General features: G+C 37.2%; 1 protein-coding gene across 1 annotated transcript in view; it reads right to left on the bottom strand.

The window, feature by feature from the left end:
* Nucleotides 1–12,483, bottom strand: part of LOC107693540 (adenylate cyclase type 6-like) — a 68,650-nt gene that overhangs the window by 7,053 nt on the left and 49,114 nt on the right. The window contains exons 5-13 of the mRNA XM_016492960.1: nucleotides 11,825–11,946; nucleotides 10,796–10,907; nucleotides 8,830–8,957; nucleotides 5,473–5,631; nucleotides 5,238–5,379; nucleotides 1,754–1,882; nucleotides 1,554–1,582; nucleotides 523–670; nucleotides 81–178 (exon numbers count right to left, since the gene is read on the bottom strand). Of these exons, the coding sequence (XP_016348446.1) occupies nucleotides 81–178; nucleotides 523–670; nucleotides 1,554–1,582; nucleotides 1,754–1,882; nucleotides 5,238–5,379; nucleotides 5,473–5,631; nucleotides 8,830–8,957; nucleotides 10,796–10,907; nucleotides 11,825–11,946 (1,067 nt within the window). The remainder of the gene's footprint in view (nucleotides 1–80; nucleotides 179–522; nucleotides 671–1,553; nucleotides 1,583–1,753; nucleotides 1,883–5,237; nucleotides 5,380–5,472; nucleotides 5,632–8,829; nucleotides 8,958–10,795; nucleotides 10,908–11,824; nucleotides 11,947–12,483) is intronic.

The raw sequence follows: 12,483 nt of genomic DNA on the forward strand, positions 1-12,483 counted from the left end.
TGTGTGTGTGTGTGTGTGTGTGTGTGTGTGTGTGTGTGTGTGTGTGTGTGTGTGTGTGTGTGTGTGTGTTGATCACTCACTGAGGGAATATGACGATCTGGATAAAAGAGATGAAACAGAAGACCAGCAGAGTACAGGCCACGTAACCGCCAAAACGATCGTCTACCTTCTTAGCGTACTAGAAACAAAACAAGAAAATAAAATATTAAAATATGTTTGTTTACCAATCTGTGCCAAAAATGAATGCTGTGTGAGTTATTGTTGATTGCTAATGACTAACAACCACCCAAAAAACTCTGTTAACCTAATGACATGTTAAAAACTGCTTTGAACAACTCTGAAGAATTCAGTCTACTTTTCTTCTTCTTAAATACCAAACAGGAAATTGGAGGACATTTGATCTCTGATGATCTCATCCATCCTGTTAGTCTGTTAGACGATCAGCACTACTAAATTAAACTGGAAAGGGTGGGGAGATCGGGACGGGAAGCTGGATTTCAGCCAGCGTCTTTTGAGTCTGACCTTCTTCTCCAGGCTGGAGGTTTGGAAGGTGAGGAGGAACTTCTTCACGTGGTCTTTGCGGAGCTGGTCGATACTGCGAGCATCAATGGCACGGCCCAAAAACTCATCCACCTCGTCCTCGGGGTTCAGCGCCTCCTGAGCACCACGGCTGCGTTTGTGAGCAGAAGAACAGTTAGAAAAGCACATTTCTAATTCTGCCTTTTGTGTTCCCTTTTCCCCCACTGCATTTACTCTCTTAAAGCTAAGAAAAAACACTCACTTGTCTTTGCTGGATGATTCATTAATGCCCTGAGTGAAGAGGAGAAACAAATGAAGATTAGAAAGATCTGAGAGTAATGTAGGAGGACTGAAAAGAAGCATGTAAAGGCAGAAATCAGCTGAAGGAAGAGGAGAGAGAGGTCAGGCGAGTGTCTCAAATCTGTTCTGATGAAGAAACACACTCATCTACATCTTAAAGGGTGAGTAAATTGTCATTTTTTGGTTGAACGATTCCTTTAAATGGAGAGTTCACCTCAAAATAAACACCCTGCACATTTCTAATGCTTTTCTGCCATTTTTGGAGCTTGACAACACTGGTCATCATTTATTTTTATTGTACGGATTACAACACTCTGGATATTTGGCCAAAAAAAAAAAAAAAAGAGTCATACGTGTTTGGAACGACATGTGGGTGAGTAAATGATGACAGAATTGGTATTTTAAGTAACATTTGTGTCCATACAGTCTCTTTGGAAGAAATAAGATTGTTAGCTAAAGTGTTAGACACACTAATGTTGTGTGTGAAGCAATTTGGCAGCTCTGCATACCATATTGACAAAGGCAGAGATGAAGACGAGGATGATGGTGAAAACTCCCACCAGTGTGCTGTTGGTGCGAGACTGAACAATCTTCTTGGACACAGTCTGCATAGCAGCAGGGGGCTGCGTTTGTGAGCAGAAGAACAGTTAGAAAAGCACATTTCTAATTCTGCCTTTTGTGTTCCCTTTTCCCCCACTGCATTTACTCTCTTAAAGCTAAGAAAAAACACTCACTTGTCTTTGCTGGATGATTCATTAATGCCCTGAGTGAAGAGGAGAAACAAATGAAGATTAGAAAGATCTGAGAGTAATGTAGGAGGACTGAAAAGAAGCATGTAAAGGCAGAAATCAGCTGAAGGAAGAGGAGAGAGAGGTCAGGCGAGTGTCACAGGGAGTGGGTGACAGATTGACCGACAGGTCATGTGGGGTCTCACCATCTGTCTGAAGACTTTGGAGTCTTTAGTCCTGGAGAAGGATCTGTCAGGCACCCATCGCGGTACCAGACCCTCGTTAGAGTTCGTCCGCGTGCGCTGCATCTTAGCCATCATGGCCTTCTCCTCTTTCTGAGAGTCATACGTGTTTGGAACGACATGTGGGTGAGTAAATGATGACAGAATTGGTATTTTAAGTAACATTTGTGTCCATACAGTCTCTTTGGAAGAAATAAGATTGTTAGCTAAAGTGTTAGACACACTAATGTTGTGTGTGAAGCAATTTGGCAGCTCTGCATACCATATTGACAAAGGCAGAGATGAAGACGAGGATGATGGTGAAAACTCCCACCAGTGTGCTGTTGGTGCGAGACTGAACAATCTTCTTGGACACAGTCTGCATAGCAGCAGGGAAGAGCTGTGAGACAGAGGGGAAGAAAGCCCAATTGTACACGTTCTTACAAGAGAAGATGCAAGAGAATGAAAAACTGCATAAGCAGACCTCTTACCTTTACGCAGGAGTAAATGGCACAGATGAAAAGGATGTTGGCAAGAATGATGAAGATACTGATGTATATTCCCAGCATGACCAGAGTACTGCAAAACACAGAGGAGGTTTCAGATTCATGTTAAGTGTGTGAGTGTGTGCATCTGTGTACATACTTAGCCATATATTGGGGACAAATTTGTACAGATTTTGTACAGAAGTGAGCTAAACCTGACAAAACCTCCTTTTGAAGGGCGACAATACGTCCTCTTTTTTTTCGAACACACCTAATATAATTAAAGAAAGAATTAACCTAAAAGAATTTGCAGATTTCCTCTCAGACCTATTGGTTACTGTTGATAAAGCGCTAATTGTCTGAGCTTTTAACATTCACGTTGATAATACAAATGATGCATTAGGACTTGCGTTTACTGACCTAATAAACTCTTTTGGAGTCAAGCAAAACGTCACCGGGCCCACTCATCGTTTTAATCATACGCTAGATTTAATTATATCGCATGGAATTGATCTTACTGATATAGATATCGTACCTCAAAGCGATGATGTTACTGACCATTTCCTTGTATCGTGCATGCTGCGTATTACTAATATTAACTATATGGTCCCGTGTTATCGTCCGGGCAGAACTATTGTTCCAGCCACCAAAGACAGATTCACAAATAACCTGCCTGATGAGAAGGATCTGTCAGGCACCCATCGCGGTACCAGACCCTCGTTGGAGTTCGTCCGCGTGCGCTGCATCTTAGCCATCATGGCCTTCTCCTCTTTCTGAAACAGTCAAGGGCAAAGGAAAAGTTTTGTGCTCTTGAATAAAAGAGAAACATGTTGTTTCATATTATGCAAGATCATTAATATATGTCAAAATTGATAAAAAAAATTATTTAAAAAAACAAAGACTAAAATCCATTGTTTTAAACGTTACAAATGAATTTATGCATCACAAATCATAACATTATAATTTACAGTATAAAACTATATCAATTTAATTTGAGATTTTGTGATAAATACATTTTTTAAGAGCAGCACAGTAATTTTGACTTGGCTCATTAGATTTAAAGAAATTTTCTACCATTCTATCTATTTTTTGTTTTACCATAAAAGAAGGAAAAATCATTAACAAAAAGTTTTTTTTGCAGTGTAAAAAATCCCATTATACAAAAAAGATAAATAAATAAATAAATAAATAAATATATATAGTAAATATAGTATATACATATATATTAGGGATGGGAAGATTCCCCGATTCGCTCGGTGCATCGGCATAAAAAGTTAACGATGCGATGCATCGGTTTAGATTAAAGTCCAAAACCTGACTTGAATAACCTAACAAATCAATCGGGGCTAAAGCAGTTCCATTAACGACAAATTAAATTCACACAATCTCACTAATTTGTGCACGCTTATTCTTAATGCAAACACATACCAGCTTCATCACTGTCTGTCACGCGACTTTACATTTACATTTATTTTGAAAGATGAAGCTTGCGATTATGGTAAGGGGCGTTACATTTCCGACAAGTGCTTGCAGTGTTCGGCCAATCACAATGCACTGGGTCAGCTGACTGCACTTGTCGGAAGGAGGGACTTTGTCGAAAACGAAGCGTTTGAGAGAGGCGGGGCATAGAGGACCTACAATAATGTACAGTATTTGAAAAATAATGTGTTTTTTGAACATTAAAGCATGTCAACATATTCTGTTACACCAAATACACAAAATAATGATCTTTAAAAAAGCATCATATGACCCCTTTAATGCATTTGAGACGTTGTGTTTTCCTCAGTGCATAACTGACATGTCACAAGTATATATTTCATCTGTAAATGTTAGAAAGTCAAGCAAACATATCCATTTTGCTGTCAGGAGTGGGCGAGGCACGCGAGAGCAATGAGCGCAGCTGCACGCATGCACGCTAAACAGAAGGAGCGTAATAATTCTGAGTAAAATATACATTTTGCTAAAAAATTAGTTTTTGGACATTAAATGTGTCTTTTGTAGAATTTTAAACCTACATATAAAGTGTATTTTTATGATAGCAGTAACTGTAAGTGGACTATTTGTAATAAGTAAATCAAATGTAAGCTAGTAGGCTACAGTACTAATTACTAAGCTCAAATGTGTTAATGTGTTTCTTATAGCAGTTAAAATGTAGTCATTTTCTTTTATTATTTATTTTCATTTTTAATTCAGTGATTTTAAATTCTAATTTAGTTATTTTAATGCTTTAAAGAGCAATTTTAGATTGTAATGGTCTAATGTTTTGCTATCTGTTCTGCAAACTATAAAATGTACAGCTGTAATACAACCAGCGAGAAAGGCTGCATTGCTAGAAACTGTAAAAAAAAATAAAAAAGTCAAATAATAGCATGTGATAATAATAGTAATAGTAGTAGTATAAACTGAGACAGTGGTAATATCATTATGTTCCTATTGGTCAGTAGAGGAGCTTAGCTTAGCCTGACAGTTAGCCTGCTTTAGACCAGGTTAGTTTCCCAGCATAAGTTGCCACAGTGACTAGCTTGATCTAGGCCTATGCTAAATTTGCTTTATGGAACCAACTAACTGAAATAAGCCTGGCTTATTTGGTTAACTTGTTTTATGAAACAGGCCTCAAGGCATTAAAACTGATCATATTTTCTCCATTGCATCATATTGCATCGAATCGCATCGTGTTGAATCTAATCGAATCAAATCGGAATCGGATCGCACTGCATCGTAATAGGGGTGAATCGTATCGCATCGCATCGGTAGCTGCTTCATATGTATCTTTAATGTATCGTATCGTTGGCTATGCATCGAGATGCATATCGTATCGGCCTGAGTCATGAGATGCACATCCCTAATATATATATATATATATATATATATATATTTATAGCAGAGATGTTGCTTGTTGGTGACATTTGAAGATGGTAAAGGTTATAGCACAATCATCTTAAAAATTTTGTAGCATGAACTCAGCACAAAATGACGTGTCTAACCCGCTTTTGACTGCAGCCCAACACTAGGAAGGTCTCAATGCTGTTCTCTTTCAAATAGGCATTCCTCTCCCCTCCAAAACCTGGCTCCACCTCATAGTCTCCATTCAGGTACTGCAGAGTAGCTTTAGTGATATGGATCCTCCTGAGGAATAAAATCAGGTTCAGCTGTGTTAACAATGTTAATGTTAGTCTGCCCAGTGCTATGTGTAGCTGTGTTTACATGTCTGACTCTCACCCGGCTTTGCCTCCAGCCTCCATGTGGTTGGCCAGTGTGACGTCGTTGGACCACACGTCGAATTGCCACTTTCTCAATCCAAGAACTCCACAGTGCACGCGACCACTGTGGATACCGACCCGCATGTTTACATTGACCCCTGTGACCTCTCGCACCAATCTGACACAAACACAAACATGTTATTAATAAATCACAAGCTGCAATCAGTGTTATTTTAGTATTATTTTTACATACTAGTAGTCCATATTAGCAGTTTTTGATTTTACATTTGGTTTGTTTTAGTCATTTAATTAGGGGTTCAAGCGCATAGCACTGAAACCCTATTGTAATTTTTAGAATGGTCACGGATGAGCGATTTCCACGTAAAACTGATTATGCAGACCAAACCATAAGTCGTAGAGACTTGAAACTTGGAGGGATAGTAGTACTCACACTGCCTACAACGTGACCGAGGCTCACCCCAATCGGCCTGATGGGGGCGCTACAGCGATCAAAAGTACGAAATCGCTCCTAAACCGTCAGTCGCAGGCTCAAGTGTCTTATGTTGTTGGAATCCTTGGCTCATGCCGGACAAACCGCATGCCCCAGATTCGATCGTGAGCCTGGCAAAATTTTCGGGTATTTCGCTTTTTTTGAAAAACCTACTTTTGCGAACTACTCCTAGGTTTTTCGCCCGATCGGAACCAAACCAATGCAGAAAGATTCTCTGGAGAGTGAATTTCAATAATTATCAAAAAAAGGTGAACTTTCGACTCCAGGGACGCCAAAATGTTCGAAGGGGGCAGGGCCACTTTTAGTAAAATGCCTGTAACTCCTGAACGGAATGAGATATCTTCGCCAAACTTGGAACACTTATGTATGAGCTCAAGCTGAGGTCACAGGGAAAAATCGCGGAGATTTGCCACTTGGTGGTGCTGTAAGAGGGAAAAAATGGCTAAAAATAGGCAACCATTTGTCCTATCAACATGAAAATAACTGTGCACGGTCTTGGTCCAAAGTGCCACAAGTGTCTATGGGGACATTTGCGTATCTCAAAAAAACAAACGAAATTTTAGCACCTATTAGACAAGGCTAACAGAGGCCGATCGGAACGAAACTCGGTGGGCCTGTTTGACTCACGGCCCCAATGGTCAGTGAGAAATTTGAAAGAAATCAGCCCCTGGGGGGCGGTATTGCATTTTTTGAGGGCGTAAACGATTGTACATTGCACGGTTTTCCGCACATACACGTGATATTCATATTGTATGATAGATCTCTTCGTTCTGAACAACTTTGCCTCTAGAACCACTGCTGGCAATCAAACCATTTTTTAAAGGATTGAGAAGATGTGAAAAACCTACTTTTGCGAACTAGTCCTAGGTTTTTCGCTCAATCTGGAAAAAACCACCGCAGTGCAATTCTCTGGACTCTCTAGGTCAATAATTATCAAAAACATGTCTAAATGTACCCTTTGGGAAGCTATAACGGGGTCCTTTAGAAAAGGGGCCTATCCAAATATACCCAAAAGCCTATAAAGTCTCAACGAAAACTCAACTTCACAAAACCCGCTGAGCACATGCAACAGGTGATTCTAAACAAGCATGCAAAGTTTCAGGGAGATCGGACCACAGCTGGCACTATAACAGTCATAAACGTTATAAAAACATCATATTTCTATGGTAAATCACCTGGATTTGACAAAAATGCTTTTTTAATAATTGATTTAGGTGGTTAGAGGCTTGCTAAATAATATGTAATGTCTTTTTCCTTGTGTGCTTAAATACCTAAAGAGCTGGAACCCCAGTAATCGCTGCTTACAGCTATATTTTTATGTGCTTTTGTTATTTTTATTTTTATTTATTTTATTTTAAATTAAATTTTATTTTTATTTTAGAAATTTTAGTACTTCAACTTATTTCACTTATTTTTTAGTTATTTCAGTTAGTTGGCTGACGCAGAATTTCTCATATTTGTTTAAGTTTTGTTTAAGTTTATTATCTAATATTAATATTTTAGTTTTGCTTTATTTCAATTGACATACATTGAAATAACAATAACAACACTGGCTGCAATATATATCTATAAATTTGCATCTAATTCGTGGAATGAATTATAAATAGTTATTATTAAACAATAACTATTATAAAATAATATGAATAATTACATTAAATAATAAAAACACCTGGTCATTTTCCCCAACTGTCGGGGTCTCACTAACTTTAATATAAAAATAATATTGGTTACCATACAAATCTGTATACATTTTGTTTACAAATCCCTTATAAACAAATAGACAAAAAACATTTAATATCCAACATTAAATTCACAGATCACTATCAAAAATGAGATAATTTAACCTCACAACTGTTCATATGAAATAAATCTCACAAGGTTGATGTTCCGAAGAACTGACAACTAAGAGAGACTTACGAAATGGCTTCAATCATGTCCACCCCCATTTCCACGCAGCAGTGAGCGTGGTCCGCTCTGGGCTCAGGTAACCCTGACACGCAGTAGTAACAATCCCCCAGGATCTTGATCCGTAAGCAGTGGTTCTCCTGCACACACACACACACAAAAGGGAACAGAAGTTAATTAGAAAGTTCAAGCTGGGGAGATGGCAGCTTCACGCTGAGGTGTAAATGACAAAAATGCTTTTTTAATAATTGATTTAGGTGGTTAGAGGCTTGCTAAATAATATGTAATGTCTTTTTCCTTGTGTGCTTAAATACCTAAAGAGCTGGAACCCCAGTAATCGCTGCTTACAGCTATATTTTTATGTGCTTTTGTTATTTTTATTTTTATTTATTTTATTTTAAATTAAATTTTATTTTTATTTTAGAAATTTTAGTACTTCAACTTATTTCACTTATTTTTTAGTTATTTCAGTTAGTTGGCTGACGCAGAATTTCTCATATTTGTTTAAGTTTTGTTTAAGTTTATTATCTAATATTAATATTTTAGTTTTGCTTTATTTCAATTGACATACATTGAAATAACAATAACAACACTGGCTGCAATATATATCTATAAATTTGCATCTAATTCGTGGAATGAATTATAAATAGTTATTATTAAACAATAACTATTATAAAATAATATGAATAATTACATTAAATAATAAAAACACCTGGTCATTTTCCCCAACTGTCGGGGTCTCACTAACTTTAATATAAAAATAATATTGGTTACCATACAAATCTGTATACATTTTGTTTACAAATCCCTTATAAACAAATAGACAAAAAACATTTAATATCCAACATTAAATTCACAGATCACTATCAAAAATGAGATAATTTAACCTCACAACTGTTCATATGAAATAAATCTCACAAGGTTGATGTTCCGAAGAACTGACAACTAAGAGAGACTTACGAAATGGCTTCAATCATGTCCACCCCCATTTCCACGCAGCAGTGAGCGTGGTCCGCTCTGGGCTCAGGTAACCCTGACACGCAGTAGTAACAATCCCCCAGGATCTTGATCCGTAAGCAGTGGTTCTCCTGCACACACACACACACAAAAGGGAACAGAAGTTAATTAGAAAGTTCAAGCTGGGGAGATGGCAGCTTCACGCTGAGGTGTAAAAAGAGGGTAGTCATTCTGCTTAGTGTGTGATACAGACAGAGTGTGTGATTTTTGTGTGTGCATGTGACACCATGTGTAAACGTGTCAATACTGATAAAACTTCAGTGAGAGAACAAACAGAAACCTTTGACAATGGATTTGACAAAGGACATACCTTTCAGCGAGTAATAGGTCTTAAGAGAAGTCAAAGCAGAGCAACTCTTATTCATCTCGAATGAATAAGTGTTTTTAAAATAATCAGCAAATGATTCATTGATTGGAGGAATGCTACATTAGAAATGCTGCTGTCATTCATCATTTCGTCCAGCACCCATCAGGACTCCCATCAGAAAGTACAAAATGAAACCAATTATTGAAGTATTTTATATATATGAAAACTACAGTTCAAAATTTGAGGTCAGTAAAAATTTTAATGTTTCTTTTTAAAATAAGTATCTAATGCTCACCAAGGCTGCATTTATTTGATTAAAAATACAGTAATATTGTGAAATATTATTGCAATTTAAAATAACTCTTTCCTACTGTAATATATAGTAAATTGTAATTTATTCCTGATGTAAACCTGAATTTTCAGCATTACTTCAGTCTTCAGTGTCACATGATCCTTCAGAAATCATTCTAATATGCTGATTTGCTACTCAAGAAATATTTCTTATTATCAATGTTGAAAACTGTTCTGCTGCCTAATATATTTGTGGAAACCATGGTACTTTTTTTCAGGATTCTTTGATGAAAATCCAGTATTTACTAAATGTAGTCATGTTCACAAAACAGTAGTGTATTTTGTATTTTCTATCATTTAAAAAAGTGTATTATATTTAAACGAAAACGTGAAAACTGTATGCGTAATGTTGAACTAATTACTAGCAATCTCAACAATTTATTAAATATAGACTTCATGTTGTCACTATAGAGCAATTTGGAGTAGACGTCACAGTTACATCACTTGCAGCTGCGCGTGCATTGTGGTGGCAGAAAAACACTGGGAACAAGTGGAGGGAAACGAATAAAATCCATGGAATAAGAGAAAAATGTATTGTTGTGCTTTTGGATGTCAGAATCAGAATGCAAATAATTTTTATATAATACTGTCGTCAAAGACACAATTTGAAGCTAAACGCAGATGTTTAAATGGACAGACTATGGATGAAACCTACTATGATTACCCTACTTTTAAAACATAAATTTGATTTAAACAATAGGTCTATATAATATTCATATAGGGGACATATGGTATTGTATTAGCCCTACAGTTGAAATACATGCATGCAATATTATTTAAACCTGTAACATTTTACATAACATTTACCTATTTTATCTCACAATTCTGACTTTTTTTCTTGCAAATGCAAGTTTATATCTCCTAGTTCGGACTTCATAACTTGATTCAACTCAACAACTGCGAGTTTGTCAATTCTGAGGAAAAAAAGCCAGAAGTGTGGGATTATACACTAAAAAGAATGACGAGTTGATTTTTCTTACCAGAATAGTGAGATATAATCTCAAAATTGCGTGAAAAAAAGTCAGAATTTTGAAATATAAACTCAAAATTACACTTTTTATTCTTTTAGTCCATGGCTTGAATAGACTGCTACGTTAAAACTGTCATTTTCTGCCACCAGATAGGCTCCGCCCACAAAAATCATCATCACTGTTCGCAAACACTGAAATTGGTCTATTGTAAACAGACAATGCTGCATCAACGATCCAGTTGAGAAACATCTTTTAGGCATGTGTTAATAGATGTGCTCACCGAAGCCAGCTTGTCAAAGCGGGCAAACAGCTCGTTTAGAGTCATAACCAGCTCCTGAGCCGTGCACTGCGACGCCAGACTAGTGAAACCCTCGATGTCTGCAAACAAAATACTGACAAAGACAGAGCGAAAGAGATTTAAACTGGATGAATTGTTGCTTTGTCTTTTACAACATAAAAGTCTATTGTTAACTAAAATGTTCCTGCATTGATTAAATGCTTTGGTAATATTTCACAGGAAACAGTCATGCCAATAAAACACAATGAATTTGTTGTGTTTTATTGATAAAACATAACTGTAGGTAGAAAAGTATACAGTATGAGTGTGTGAATCCCTTGAGCTGAGGGGAAATTCACTCTGAGGCTGTGTGAGAACAGGCGCTATGGAGCACTTTAATTGAATCGTGGCTTCATTTCAGTATCTTCTGGGGTTAGCGCTAGTCTAGTGACTGATAATTAACTATTCCCTCTCTCGCCATAATTAGCTGACCACATTTCATAAGAAAAGCCCCACTGTTTCTATTACGAGCTTCCAGAGCTAAAGCAAAGAAGAAATGGGTAAAAGAGACGGGAAAGAAGAACGGAAAGAGTAAAAATAAACAAAGAAAGAGTCACACGGCCACAAGAGATGATAAAAAGCAGGTGAGCAACTTTAGCTAAAAGCTAATGCTAATAGTCAAAGGGTCGTCAAGATGTAAATGCACTTCAACAAAATAATGAGAAAAAAATATTGAGACAAATTGTTATTCTATAGGGAGTTTACTGATGAATTAAATGTTAACCTAAAGAAAAACATATGCTTGTTTTCATAGTCTCACCCGAAAATATAATGAGTTTCTCCACCTCTGAAACAACTTGTCTGTTTTGCTGATGTTAACTACCTCATGAGGCCATGAGGGTGGGAAACATAATATAAACCAATAATATCCTAAATTTTCTTAGATCACTTGATTAAATCGCTTTTCACAATCTAATCAAATCCAGTCCTGGTTAAATGTGGCACAGTTTGACCCATAACAGTAATGCTCACCTGACATTGTCGTGCTTCTGGATGTAGATCTTGTGAAACATCATGTCTTCTTTTTTAGCATTGATGTCAGCCTTCATTTCCATGGCGACATGCCTTGGCAAAACTGACAGCAACAGGCGTTCCTGAAAATTGTTGAGAGGAGAGAAGAGAGGGAATGTGTGTGAGAGAGAAAGAAAGATTGCCATGCAATTCTTCTCACTGAAGATCAAATATCCTTTCTTTATGTAGTTGTTCTTTGCCTGTCAAACAGCAGCATCCCAGTGCTGGGCCTGGGCGATAAAACGGTATCGATATTTATCGACGGTACACCTTCTTCGATATCGATAGAAAAAATGTTCGATATAGCGCACGATATAGGCACGTGCTATGAGTGACGCAGACAGCACACACAAACACGAACACATGCTGAAATGAGTGCTGTGCCTGCCTGTGATGAGGAGATTGTGAATAAAGAATGAATATTAGTCGAATTTAAAATAAACATTTGCATTTGAATGTTAGGTGTGCGTCAGGGAGCGTCATAATGATGTGAGTGACATGTTGCATTTTAATGTTTTGTTAGTCTAGCCCACGAGACGCGCCGCTGCTGTGTTATGCATTCAACATATTAGAGAAATATAGAAGCTCAATGCGGAGAAGATCTTGAATGGGTTAAAACC

Source organism: Sinocyclocheilus anshuiensis, unplaced genomic scaffold, assembly GCF_001515605.1.
Source record: "Sinocyclocheilus anshuiensis isolate Anshui unplaced genomic scaffold, SAMN03320099.WGS_v1.1 scaffold967, whole genome shotgun sequence".
In the NCBI taxonomy this organism is placed as follows: domain Eukaryota; kingdom Metazoa; phylum Chordata; class Actinopteri; order Cypriniformes; family Cyprinidae; genus Sinocyclocheilus; species Sinocyclocheilus anshuiensis.